Source organism: Hylaeus volcanicus, chromosome 2, assembly GCF_026283585.1.
Source record: "Hylaeus volcanicus isolate JK05 chromosome 2, UHH_iyHylVolc1.0_haploid, whole genome shotgun sequence".
NCBI lineage: Eukaryota > Metazoa > Arthropoda > Insecta > Hymenoptera > Colletidae > Hylaeus > Hylaeus volcanicus.
The window spans coordinates 23,291,213-23,304,581 of NC_071977.1; the positions used below are offsets into that span (position 1 = coordinate 23,291,213).

Here is a 13,369-nt window from a genome sequence, read left to right on the forward strand (position 1 = left end):
AACGAGTCTAAATATTTTTAATAAATCTTACCGACACAGAAGTGTCATTTATCAAACCTTTTTCGTTTATTCTTCTCTGTGTAGTATAAAGAAATTTTTGTTTTACCCTCGTAAATATTTAATTGGTTAAAGTCCTTCATGCCAAGAAGGAAAATATTATTCTATGAAATAGTCGAAGAGATCGTAATTATTAGCATTCTTCAAACAGCAAAGTGCTTCATTGTCAGGGTCGCTTCACACATTGGTACTACTAACGCCACGTTCTAAGGTTTCTGTCATAGAATATCTACTGTCGGTATAACAGTACAATTCCAATGTCAATCCTTACCAAAATAGATTACGTTGAAATTGTTGATAAATTATCTATTTCATATCTATATTTCGTAAATTCTTTGGAATAGAATGGAATTCCTAATGTCATTTAGTAGGAGCATTGAAAATGTATCTATTGAGATTCATACTTTAGAATTACTGATATTTATAGCGTAAATGTATTTAAACATATAGATAGTCCTCGACAGATATGTTTAATAATGAATTTTACAAGATTTCAATGCATAATTGTAGACCTAACACCCTCTAGTGGTTCTATTGAAAGCATATTAAATTAAGGAACGTGTGGAATATGAAACTGCGAAGTACACATACGAATCAAGCCGGACATTTATGAAACGTCAGACTTACAATTAAATTACGATTCTACGGCACTTTATGGTAAACAACGCGCCTACTGTTAAGAAGTTTTGATTATCTATCGGTTATCTATCGATGATGATAACGTAACGATGCAGTGAAATTGTTTATTTGATTTATCGTTTTACAGTGAAATAATTTTTTATCTCAGGTTATGGCTTTCCACGATCTATCGTTTTTGTTAAGCTTTAATTGAATAATACGTATATTTCATTCTTTATCTGTTATTATTTGTGGTAACCAGAAATTAAAACCTTATACGTTTTTAAAATATTTGTGACAATGTATGAATATCCAACGTGATTGTGTTATTTTGTAACTGTAATAATTGATAAGTATTATTGATGATAAGCGCTAATATGCATCAGATGTCATGATAACCGACACCAAGATAAAATTCAAATGAATGGATTAAACAATATTATGTGTACTGATATATATCTATATCTATATATATATATGTATATATGTCTTTATCTATTTTTTTTGTACTTGTTTTGTATTTGTAGAAAAAGTAAATGTTAAAAGAAGTGGCTTATATAATGCATTTTCTGTATTGTTTTAGAATGTAAATGCTGCCTACCTACAACATGACATTACTGAGCATTAATATTGCCTGAAGATAAGGCATACATAAGCAATATGACTGAAGGTTAATAAATATAATTGTGTACAATCCATTATAGCTTTTGAAATTTGATATCTCTTGTGTTCACACAGTAATACATTTATTTATATACATACACAATGATATACATCTATTGAGAGAGATATATGACATATTAAATTATTATATTGTAGGAGGAGAAACACAACCAACTCCTGGAAATGAGGCACAAACTGGTATGTTTTGATTCTCATTGTTCATTTTCATACAAGTCAGTTCTTTTCAAATTTCCATGTACTGAAAGTCAAGTATCAAGCTTAATATAATTAAGTTAGTGTTCATTGTAGGCATCTGTTACGTTACAGAATGGGGCTTCATCTGTTAGTCTCTCTACCATCATGCAAAATCACTAGTGTTAGAACTGTGAATATTTCTGTAGTAGTAGCTTTTAGATTTTATCGTACAGAATATTTTGTGTTTGAAATACCCTTTCAGTTATTTTAATAACATTCCTGGAAATCTATCAATATTTCCCAATGCATAAATTTGTTATTTTTATCAGAAGCCTCTGAACCCAGAGCCATACATGGCGAAGGACTGCATGAAACAACAACAGAACTGTCTTCTCAAAGTGTACTTGAACCTTGTCAAGATCTACTTACCGTTCATGGAACAACACAAGGAGAAAGCAGCGATGCTGTTAGCATTCATACTGCCAGTACCTCGGTTTCTGGCAATGGTAAATATACAATTTATATTATTGTAAGTAACAAAATATGAATAAACATTAAAGTCTATTGTGTTTTAGAGTCGAGTTCCAGTAGAGTGAGTGCAATAACTGTAGTGTTACCGTGGGGTGCTCAAAAGGAAACAGTCAAGCCTCAACAGTTAGGAGATATGGATCTGAGACCAGGAGAGTTTGTAATGCGTACCTTGTTCGCAGAATTTACATCACAGGCAGAGAAAAAAATGGAGGCAGTCATGACAGAACATGTAAGCGATGTGTTTGTTTGATAATTTTTTGTTTCTAATAATGGCTATCTTACAGGAGAAAGCACTTTCGAAAGTCTTACAAAGAGGTGAAGATCCACAATTTGACCAACTCTTATCTGCATTTGGTTCAGTTGCAGAACATTGTTTGCCTTCTATTTTGCGAGCGCTATTTAATTGGTATGAACGTCAATTGGTTGATAAAGGCAGCGATCAGAAAAAGCATGCTCCTGGCAAAGAAGATCAAAAAGGAAAAAGGTATGAAAATATTTTGAAAAGTTCTACTGAAGATTGTGAGAATTTCCTAATGAGTAGTTCATTTCAGCATCATGTATACAATAGTATCGGGAAGCGTAGAAACAGTTGAAAGAAGCGAAGCGGACTTACTTCAGGAACGGAGGGATCTTGCAGTTGAATTTATATTTTGTTTAATGTTAATAGAAGTACTACGTCAATTACCATTTCATCCTGGTCATGAAGATTTAGTAACCTATATCGAAAACATAGCATTTAAACATTTCAAATACAGAGAAGGGTAAGCAATGATAAGTTTTTGCAGAATGTTTCCTTTATGTTCTCTCCACATACAGTTTGTGTTTCAGTATTCAAAATGAACCAAATGCAGCAAATATTCATATCATTGCTGACCTTTACGCGGAAGTAATAGGAGTGCTTGCACAGTCTAGATTTATGTCAGTTAGGAAACGTTTTATGATTGAATTGAAAGATCTGCGTGCTAAAGAACCAGGACCTCATACTACACAGAGTATTATTTCATTACTGATGGGAATGAAATTTTTCCGAGTAAAGGTAATTAAATGTTAGCAATTACTCTACAAGTTCAACATTTATCAGGAATTTATAAATGTGTCTATGTATTACGCAAATATACAGATGGTACCTATAGAAGAATTCGAGGCCTCATTTCAATTTATGCAGGAGTGTGCACAGTATTTCTTAGAAGTAAAAGATAAAGACGTTAAACACGCTTTGGCTGGTCTTTTTGTTGAGATACTAGTTCCTGTTGCTGCTGTAAGTTTATCATACAATGCAATATATATATATATCGATGTATCGGTATATTTAATTAACATTTAGCATTATATTTCAGGCCGTAAAAAACGAAGTTAACGTACCTTGCTTAAAAAATTTCGTAGAAATGTTATATTCTACAACTTTAGATATGTGTACCAAATCAAAACATAGATTGGCGCTTTTTCCACTTGTAACTTGTTTATTGTGTGTGAGTCAGAAAATATTTTTCTTGCAAAATTGGCATTACTTTTTAGCAATGTGCCTTTCACACTTGAAGAATCGGGATCCTAAGATGTGTCGTGTTGCCTTGGGTATGATACTCAAAGTAGAAAATGTTTTTATATACTGACATGTTCTGTATATTGTTTATATTTATTTTTCAGAGGCGTTGTATCGTTTACTATGGGTGTATATGATACGTATTAAATGTGAGAGTAACTCAGCTACTCAAAGTAGACTGCAAAGCATAGTGAATTCTCTATTTCCTAAAGGTTCAAAGGCTGTAGTACCACGCGATACTCCACTGAATATTTTTGTAAAAATCATTCAGTTTATTGCGCAAGAAAGATTAGATTTTGCGATGCGGGAAATAGTGTTTGATTTATTGTCTGTGGGTCGTCCAGTGAAAATAATTTTAACTCCTGAACGTATGAGCATCGGGCTTCGAGCTTTCTTGGTTGTTGCTGACAGTTTGCAACAAAAGGAAGGAGAACCCCCTATGCCCCGTACAATGGGTGTGTTACCTAGCGGTAATACGATACGCGTCAAGAAAACGTTCCTCAATAAAGTAAGTATGACAAATAGTTATGTCTACAATTCAGTGAACAAGTATTTTCATTGCAAAATATAATTCTATAAAATTTAGATGTTGACTGAGGATACAGCAAGAAGTATAGGAATGTCTTCATATTTTCCACATGTTCGACGAGTATTCGTGGATATATTACGAGCTTTAGATGTTCATTACGGGAGGCCTCTTATGATGACAAGTACCCAAAACATGAATAAAGAACCAGACGAAATGATCACTGGTGAACGAAAACCTAGGATAGATCTGTTTCGAACTTGCGTAGCCGCGGTTCCTCGTTTAATACCTGATGGAATGACTGGTGCTGAATTAGTTGATTTATTATCTCGTTTAACTGTTCATATGGACGAAGAGCTTCGCGGATTAGCATATCAAAGTTTACAAACTTTAGTATTAGATTTTCCTGATTGGAGGCAGGATGTTGTTCTTGGGTTCACTCAATTCCTTGCTAGAGATGTCCAGGATACTTTTCCACAACTTGTCGATAATGGTTTGAGAATGCTCCTGCAACTTCTTACTAGCTGGAAAAATGCATTAACAAGTCCGAGTATAAGATCGAAGGAGCAAACAGCAGATAGTGCAAGAACAAACGCACGTACAGACGGTATTATTAAAAAGAGTGAATCAGGACAGAAAATAGAGCCTGTCTCGAGTGTCTTTCACTTAGTAGAAGGCTTTGCATTGGTTATGCTTTGTAATTGTCGACTTTATCCTCGAAGAATAGCTGTTCATATATTACGTGAAGTCAAATATTTATTGAAGACATTGGGTGAGTTTAGTTACATACAGGTAGAAATTAATTTAAAAGCATCAAATTCTAACAAAAATGCGTACGTACTTTAGGAGCTTTGGAAGACGATCAGTCTGTAATCGATGTAATAGATGCTTGTTGCCCCGTGGTTTTGGAAAAGTGTTATCATATGCTGCCACCTGCAGAAAAAGCGGCAGCTGCTTCGACTTCTAATGTTGATCTTCAATGGATAGCTGAAAGAAGCAGTTGTGTGTGGACAGCAGGTAAGGGTGATATTATTATATTGTCAACAAACTTGTAACGTTTATTAATATTTTCATCTTTTTCAGGCCTTCACGATGATACTAGTACAAAGAGTTCTTCTTCTTTAAATTTAAATGGAGCAGATCCATGGGGGACTTGTTTATTTGCATTTTTGGAGAAAGATAGAGTACTCACGATGTGTCCCACTGCTGTTGCACATTCATGGCCTATTGTTTTTACTAGAATAAATTCTCTCTTCTCCGTAATTGATCCCACGTAAGACTATATTAACACTTCTAAAAGTAGTAAAAATATTCTCTACTTCGCAAAAATAAAAGTCTCCGTTTCTATTTCTTTTCAGACCTGTCAATGATAACAGAGCTTCTCTTCTAAGAAGTTCAACTGCTGTTCGAAAACCCGTAAATGAAAGGGACGTCTACATGCATGTTTGGAAGAATTATTTAACCTTTGGTTATAGAGTTGTACCACCAGTGCCAAGTCCAGTTGTACGGTGTGCCAGTCCAGATCTCAGTCTCAGGTAAGTTGACAATTAGACAGTATTGCAGGAAGAGATTAGTATCATATCATTTCATTATTATTTATTCATTTGAACAAGTTTAAAATTATTATATTAAAACGCAAGGGTTGAGTATATACTGCCCAGTGGTGTATTAGTTATATAGCTCTAAGATTACATTAATTCTATTTGTAAAAATCAATGATAGATCCAAACCATATATTACATTGTGGAGTTTACAGTTTTATCATTAGAGCTTTATGTGTATTCATAAGAAATGGATTATCAGGTGGAATTACTATTATTTGGTATTAATTGGTGTGGGGTAGTGTCTGCTTATGTCTGTTGTACCATGGAAATACTTTATGGGTACTTGTGTTCATTCGTTTCGAACTGTTCTAATAAAAATTGCAGTGTTTCACTCAGTGGAACATAAAATAATTCTCGGTTATGACATGCATTTTCTGCTGTGGCACGCACGTGGCAATTTGTACATCTAATATCTGATATAACGCAAGAATGTCTAATCTCACATAATATTTTCTGAATTGTTCTGCACTTTGTCCCTGAGATTCTGTCGTACCACATTCCAGGAGAAAATGATAGAACACTCGAAATACCTATTCTATTAAACATTATTCGTATTTAATATAGCGATATATTGGTCTCATACTTCATTTGGTCATCACTGTCACATATATATGTGAAGCATGGTAGTAAACTTGCTAATCATTCGAATAGTTTCCAATTACTTGATAGCTTATTAGCGTATAATTAGTTTGAATTAGCACAAAAATTTGTCAAGTCAAAAGCTGACTGTGAGAGTATACAAATTTCATAACCATTTTTTGTTGTTGGTGTAAATTTGAGTCCTCTGTAAGTGCAAGGCCTGGTTAGCCCACCTGCTGATTTTGTAAGAGAAGGAAATATATAAAGTGTCCTATCATTTTGCCTCCACACTGTGGTAACGTAAGGCGTCCAACGAAACAGAGGAGCACCAATTTGTACCAAGCCGCGCTTTGCACTCGGGAGCGGAACTTGATTTCACACACTTTGTTAAACGCACATTTCGCTTTCATTCTTCTATAACATCCTACTTCGCATGCCACTGGTCACTGTCTCGCACACGTACATCTGGATCTTAGAGTAGTAGTTTCTGAGCAGTAAATAATGTCTGATACAAGGAGCATTGGTGGTACACTGTATTGCATACTCTAGTGGTCAGCATACGGTGGAGTTTGGTGTGTTGTGCATGAGTAAGGAGTTGAGTCAGAGCCTGGAGAATCTCGGCGGGGCGCAGACCCTGCCGGGTCGGTTCTCCGTTCCGTCCATTTCCGGCATCTACACCAGGCATAAGCGGACCAGGTGAGCCTAATTAACCATTGCGAACGACCATGCTTCGAAGTCACCCGGGATTTAAACGGTCGTTGGTAATTTGCACTACTTTCTTCGAATGAAACTTTATTTATTTGTAAGTCTTTTAGCTCGGATGCAAGCTCCTGCCTAATCACTATCTCTACATGTATATTTTTATTTACTTTCCTTACGTAGCGTTACGACCGTTCCCGATCGCTTTAATCAGATATTTAAATTATCAGTCGCGCACGATCTGTGTGTCTGTTAGCGTGTGTCGATCAACTAGGAGGAGATCAGTCCGATAAATGACAATATTTGAACTTACTCGTAGCTCTTCGCCGGATAGCCTTTCTGCCGAACGAGGCGATAACAAGTCACCTGGTACAAATGCAAGTCCTGCGGCATTGTACAAACTAACTGTACCCCTATTGAGATGCGAGGTGGTCGATGTTAGAGATGCCGCTGTGCAAGCTATTGGCAAAGTAAACTCCGATGCTTTGAAGTAAGTAAATGGCAGAGTTATCAAGTATGGCATATTTTAAACAATGGTTATTGCTTGTCAGAGATTTGATGGAGGAACTAGTTCCTTATATTCGGGAAGCAGTTGATCGTAAACAAGAAAATATGAGACGTCGAAGACGAAGAGATGCGTTAAGATTGCAACTAGTAAGAGTGCTAGAATTAATTGCGGAATATGGAACATTTGGTATCTGGTTAGTCTTTAATTTCATTCATATTTTGCTATGCAGTGAATCTTATTATGCGGTTATTTCTATTGCATATTTTTTCTTTAGCCCTGCAGTATTGGATCGCGAGACACAATCGCTTCATTCAACGTTCGTCGAATACATCGATGGCGCACGTTTATATTTGGAGAACGAAACCGATAAAGAAGCACCTGCAGTGCGCGACATAAAATTACACTTCTGCAATTTTATTAGGAAAATGATTAAGAGCTTTTCATGTAAGTAACTTATGCCTGAGGAAGTATTTTCAATAATATTTTCGAGTAACTGCTATTCCTTTTATTTCAGTGGAAACGTGTCATACTTTGTTAAAGAGAGATTTAAGACGGAACTTGTTTATGCTGTTCGCTAGTTGGGCTGGTCCTTATGGCGGACCTCTTTCGAGTACATCCTCGTTGCACGAAGAAGAAAAGTCGTGTACAGAACTACAGCTTTCAGCACTGCAAGCTATGAGCGGTTTATTGTGTTGCGGGCCTTGTTTCAATCCCCAGTCTCTTTCAGAAGAGGGAGCAATATTGTACCAGTGGTTGGACTTACTACTAGCCAGCAAGGATGAGAAAGTAATTATCAGATTGTTCGTAGTGCATGATTCACGTTTAATGTTACATGCTCAATATTTCTCAGATATATGCCCTCGCCCGGGAAACAGTGGTGTTATTGTTGGAATGTAACCCAGACATCGGAACTCTTCTCGATTGGGTAGTAGATCGATGTTACACCGGAGCTCCTCAAGTAGCCGATGGTTGCTTCCTTGCCTTGGCAACCATTTTTAGTGCAAGGTTAGCGATACACACACATCTCTAAGTATTTAAATATTTGAAGTTACAAACAGTTTATTTTAAAAAGTGACATCAAATTACACTGTCCAACACGAATTTTTTTCTGTAATATCTATTGGGTGTTCCCTTTTAAAGCACAAACACAATTGTTTATGCAAAATATGAAAAAGGTTTTTATTCGTTGGACGGCATTATAAGAGAGTACAAAATATTTCGTTGTCCCTTTCATGCAGAAATATAATACGAAGTATGTTTAATCTCTTTTTATAGAGAATATCCTTGCGATCATTATACGAGTATCATCAATGTTACTCTGATGAGTACGGGTTGTCCTCGTGCTCCAGTTCACGACGCAGCGCTTCAACTTCTTCAGCTGCTCGATCAAAGATTTTTTGGGAACGTGGGTCCTCTTCCAACTACGGAACCGGAGACCGGTACGTTTATAAAATGTAATTGCTCATTTCGTCGTAGTAACCTCATAGCGATATTACGTGTAAAATATCATACAATAATATCTTGAAGAAAAGGATTTCAGCATCGTGTTGATGTTTCAAATACGCGTAACATCTTTTACTGCGAGACAACGTTTAGCTCGTGAAATTCTTCCCATGGCTCCGTAAATACGATCGCGTGTCGACGCACTGTCGTGCTATTTTGCGGCACACACTTCGATACTGTGAACAAACAGAACTTTCTCAGTATTAATTAATCGTACTTGTCATATAAACGTCCGACAAAAAATGACCTTTTTGCGATCCATGACTAGACACCTGCGTTATAGTCACGTTCCTCTTACTAAACCGCTTCAAGAACATACATCGTATCGCTCTTCGGAAATTCTGTCCCGTGGCACAGTACAAGATGAAATTGATCCCAAAGTTGGTGTTGAATAACAAATTGCAAACTTGCTGCGCCAGTTCCACCGAACGGGGTGCTGCGTTATTCCCCTGAAACTGTTTTCATTGTAGATCCAAGGCATAGATAGGCAAAATTTTATTCAGTTGAAATCTAATTATCCTTGAAAAGATATATTTAAATCTTAAGGCGGTACGTACATGTAGAAATGCGTGGATCCTAAAGACATACGCGGGCAAGTTGAAGCAGAGGAAGACACTGGAAACGACGAGAAGCATCTTAGTAATTTTGGTCTGCGCCAGATTGTTTGATTCTATCTGCGGCTCGATGGTCAGCGATTTTCTAATTTTAATATGCCTATAGATAGCCCGTGCGATCAGCACGTTCAGGACGACGATCACAGCAAACGGGATCGCGAACGTCAATACCGTGTCGATGATATTGTAAACGGTCGCCCAGGATTCCAGCCCTTCGGCTAAGTGACCGCATTCGGTCACGTTGCCGTCTTCCTTATTTTGGGAACTTGGCGTAGAAAACCACAAGACAGGACTACATAAGATCATTGCCAATCCTGTCAATATAGCTACCATCGTTTTCGCCCTAGCCACAGTGCATATCGATTGGCGATAGAGCGGATATTGCACGGCTATGAATCGTTCGATAGTAAACGCCACGACCAGCCAAACGCTCATGAAACTGCATAAGGTGGTCAGATAAATGAAAAATTGGCAGAACCCTGGTCGATTGAACAGGCCAACTTCCAGCATGTTCAGCCAAACCACGAACACTGATATGAGAAAACCGGTATCGCTAATGGCCAGTGCGCCCAGGTAGATGCTCGACGAGTATTGGCACAGTTTCGTTCCAAAGAATACGATAACGGAGAGGCAATTCCCCAGGGAGCCAAAGTACACCAGTAACGGTGTATAATAAAATTGAACGCCTCGAAATATGTTTTCTATCAGCTCGACCATTTTCGTTGCGATGATTTCGAACAAGGAGATTCCGTCGCTGCCTCGTTCGGTGCCGGAGTGTTTACGATGACGCGCGACGTTCGAAAATATTTTATGTTTTCGTTCATCAACTGACATCCCGCAAATAGAAATACATCTTAGGTGGATTTATATCTTCCACGTGTAGCATATCGGACTAGTTATTTTTTGTTTGGAACAAACTTAGAACGAAGAATGTTACGCGATACTGTTAGTGCTCTAATAATGCGATTATGCAATATCAATTTATCGGACACCATTTGTCTTTTAAAAATAATTTCATCGAGAATCAGGATTACAATGTTTATTCCTCGTTTAACATGTTTTATCATTCTCAGAAGAGTTAACACATTTTCTCAGTTGCGATAACGCGTTTGATTCACTGAAGAATTTTACCGGTTTATTAATCACTTTCGGTGACCTTTCTGTTATTTCCCTGTAGGAATTCTAATTGTTAGAATCCTTCACCAACTTTTTAACGCGAGCCAAAGAATTCTATGCTACACGCAGAGCCGTTTGTTTAACGTTAAAAAAAAACCGTGTTGGAGAGCAGCCAAATCCACTTAACGTCTTCAAAGTGTTGATGAAGAAGTCCATACTTTACTACGTTCCTTGAAACGAGCGCAAAGTTTCGCGCGATTTTAATTGGAAAATTCTGTAGAACTTTGAAAGATCATCGCACACTGAACGGACATTCAATTTACAATTAGCAATTTGCCAAACCTTTCACACGATTCACCGTACACTTAACAGCATGGAAATACATTTTAATAATTGAAAAACGCAATCGTTTAAGTGATTGTGTTTACTTCATTTTTATTCGACACTTTTTGTTTTTGAACTCATTTATATATTATGTTTACTTGTCGATCTTGAAGGTAATAGTCATTCGCACAATTGATTTGTTTATAATTTTACAACAAACGTTTGAAACGGGTTTGGAAAGGTACAAGATACTTGTTTAGATTTAAATTCGTACTTTGTACACATGTAGTTTCACTGAAAGTATTCACTGATAAAGTAAATTTCCTTCGAAGTATTGTTTATTTGGAAAGAAAAAGAGAATAGTTCCGGATAATAGTTGAGAAAGTATAAGTAGTATAGAACGGGATGGCGTCTCGACTATTTCTGCATGGTGCACCGGCAACCGTTCCTGATAAAGTCCAGTGCATTTAGCTTCTGCGCACCAAAGCGTTGTACGAATTCTTGCCGGTTGCTTGAAACCCTAAAAAAGATGAAAGTTAATTTTCGAAATCATAACAAGTTGCGCTATAGCATCACATTTAAAACATTTCGCTCTTTAATATCGAACGTTTCGATCAATTTGTCGATTGATTGTTTTCAATAGGAAACTGAGAAAAACAACAGATCTCACCTAAAATAAAATAAGAGAATGTACGTTGAGGAATGTATAACGAGTTAATCAGTCTAGCGTACAAAAATATTTAATAGTCCACCTTGCAGAAATGAAGTACTGTAATTTTATCGTGTTTTGTGTTTTAGGTCAAGATGATCTCGTTGGTGGTTCATCAACCACAGCCATTTCTGCTCCAGGACAACAAAGTAATCCTATCGGTGGGATATCTTCGAATGGTACAATTAAGGGTGGGACACTCGACGTACTTCTATCAACCACCTATTGTCGCAATCAGATGTATCTTTCTCGTCAACTCGCTCAGCTACACCCAGAATTGACGATGCCTATGTTCAGTGGTGAGTTTCTTGTTCCCCGTAATGACGAAAACGTTTTCATCGATCACTCTAGATGAGGGATGCACCAACTACTCGAAATATTCTTATAGAGTTCTAAGCAAGAGTACATTAACCAACTCGAACCTTTTACTAGCAGTCCGCTAGAAATAATTCATCCATTTATAACTCCGCCTAATACCCCTTTCTTCAGTTTGTATGTTTGCACAGAAAATATGTTTTGTCATCGCAGTTTCAAGCACCGGTTCCAGCGAGCGATAATAAATTACATTAACGGGCAGAATTCGGATAACACTTTACATGTACAAACTCTAATCTCTTAGCTTAATCGTTTGAATAACGAGAGGAACATAGGTACATTGTATTACGGAGTTTTGACATAGTATGTAGAGCAGAAAATAACGTGTGGTCAAATTCATTTAGGAACGATATACAGAACGAGCAATCCATTTAAAGATCACACCGAAAACTGACCCAAATACCACAATGCTAGCACATGCAAAAGCAACTTATATTTCACTAAGAAAGTTACCAGCAAGCGCGAGCAAAGTTACACGCATAATATATACATGCGTTGTGTATCACTTTCAGAAATTACACACAGATTTCAAACAGCCAGAAGGGAAGTTCGGCAGCTGTTACTCCAATATTTGTTACCCTGGCTACACAACATGGAACTGGTTGACCCTAATGTACCGCCACCCTCAAATCCATTGAGTTATTACCAGGTAACGTTATCAAAACATACAGTGAATTTGAAAAATGATCCCATTTCCATATCAAACTAACTTTAACCCAGTCTCGAAACAAATTGGTCAACAGTTTAAGAGAACGATTGAAAGGTTCACCTGTGTAAACAACTATGTAATACTTAACTGTTGGTCTAAGGTAGCATCGCAGCGACATTGTAATTGACTTGATCGATTTCCGTATGTGATTGGCGTTCTGCTTGTTTGCTCAAGATATCATCGCGATATAAAACACTAATTAATTAGTTGATCATCAGGGCGATTCAGAATAGTATTTTATTTGTGAAAAAAGGGTATCCTGCCTCTAGATAGCTATTAAAAATAAAAAAAACTTTTGGAGGCGCCGGGTATCGATCCCGGTACCTCTCGCATGCTAAGCGAGCGCTCTACCATCTGAGCTACGCCCCCGTCGATCTGATTTAATTCACGTGTCATTTTTAAGGTGCAACGTGATCTACTTATGGTGAAAGGATGGAAAAAGGATTTTGGAGGCGCCGGGTATCGATCCCGGTACCTCTCGCATGCTAAGCGAGCGCTC

General features: G+C 37.2%; 2 protein-coding genes and 1 non-coding gene across 10 annotated transcripts in view; 1 reads left to right on the forward strand and 2 right to left on the reverse strand.

The window, feature by feature from the left end:
• The first annotated feature begins 577 nt into the window (after positions 1 to 577).
• The window catches only part of LOC128885108 (protein furry), a 22,210-nt gene continuing 9,418 nt past the window's right edge, over positions 578 to 13,369 (forward strand). For 3 of the 7 annotated variants that reach the window (XM_054138917.1, XM_054138920.1, XM_054138922.1), the window contains exons 1-24: positions 578 to 714; positions 1,259 to 1,345; positions 1,495 to 1,536; positions 1,863 to 2,039; positions 2,109 to 2,293; positions 2,349 to 2,548; positions 2,616 to 2,825; positions 2,881 to 3,100; positions 3,185 to 3,322; positions 3,402 to 3,636; positions 3,709 to 4,112; positions 4,191 to 4,902; positions 4,977 to 5,147; positions 5,214 to 5,403; positions 5,489 to 5,665; positions 6,863 to 7,009; positions 7,332 to 7,502; positions 7,564 to 7,713; positions 7,795 to 7,964; positions 8,035 to 8,306; positions 8,371 to 8,525; positions 8,796 to 8,959; positions 11,876 to 12,085; positions 12,674 to 12,810. In XM_054138917.1, coding sequence (XP_053994892.1) covers positions 1,336 to 1,345; positions 1,495 to 1,536; positions 1,863 to 2,039; positions 2,109 to 2,293; positions 2,349 to 2,548; positions 2,616 to 2,825; positions 2,881 to 3,100; positions 3,185 to 3,322; positions 3,402 to 3,636; positions 3,709 to 4,112; positions 4,191 to 4,902; positions 4,977 to 5,147; positions 5,214 to 5,403; positions 5,489 to 5,665; positions 6,863 to 7,009; positions 7,332 to 7,502; positions 7,564 to 7,713; positions 7,795 to 7,964; positions 8,035 to 8,306; positions 8,371 to 8,525; positions 8,796 to 8,959; positions 11,876 to 12,085; positions 12,674 to 12,810 — 4,647 coding nt within the window. In that variant the 5' untranslated portion in view covers positions 578 to 714; positions 1,259 to 1,335. The remainder of the gene's footprint in view (positions 715 to 1,258; positions 1,346 to 1,494; positions 1,537 to 1,862; positions 2,040 to 2,108; positions 2,294 to 2,348; positions 2,549 to 2,615; positions 2,826 to 2,880; positions 3,101 to 3,184; positions 3,323 to 3,401; positions 3,637 to 3,708; positions 4,113 to 4,190; positions 4,903 to 4,976; positions 5,148 to 5,213; positions 5,404 to 5,488; positions 5,666 to 6,862; positions 7,010 to 7,331; positions 7,503 to 7,563; positions 7,714 to 7,794; positions 7,965 to 8,034; positions 8,307 to 8,370; positions 8,526 to 8,795; positions 8,960 to 11,875; positions 12,086 to 12,673; positions 12,811 to 13,369) is intronic. The other 4 variants (XM_054138919.1, XM_054138918.1, XM_054138921.1 and 1 more) reach the window with 4 other exon arrangements.
• Positions 8,820 to 11,558, reverse strand: LOC128885110 (thyrotropin-releasing hormone receptor-like). Of its 2 annotated transcripts, none has more exons than XM_054138925.1 (4): positions 9,581 to 11,558; positions 9,271 to 9,472; positions 9,033 to 9,199; positions 8,820 to 8,941 (listed from the first exon to the last, which is right to left on the reverse strand). In XM_054138925.1, exons 1-3 carry the CDS (start codon positions 10,469 to 10,471, stop codon positions 9,096 to 9,098), a joined length of 1,197 nt encoding a protein of 398 aa, XP_053994900.1. In that variant the 5' UTR covers positions 10,472 to 11,558; the 3' UTR covers positions 8,820 to 8,941; positions 9,033 to 9,095. The 2 variants fall into 2 exon arrangements, with proteins under 2 accessions (XP_053994900.1, XP_053994899.1); XM_054138924.1 differs by having other exon boundaries at positions 9,271 to 9,478.
• Trnaa-agc (transfer RNA alanine (anticodon AGC)) lies at positions 13,167 to 13,239 on the reverse strand. Its single transcript has one exon. It is a non-coding gene; the product is annotated as a tRNA-Ala (tRNA).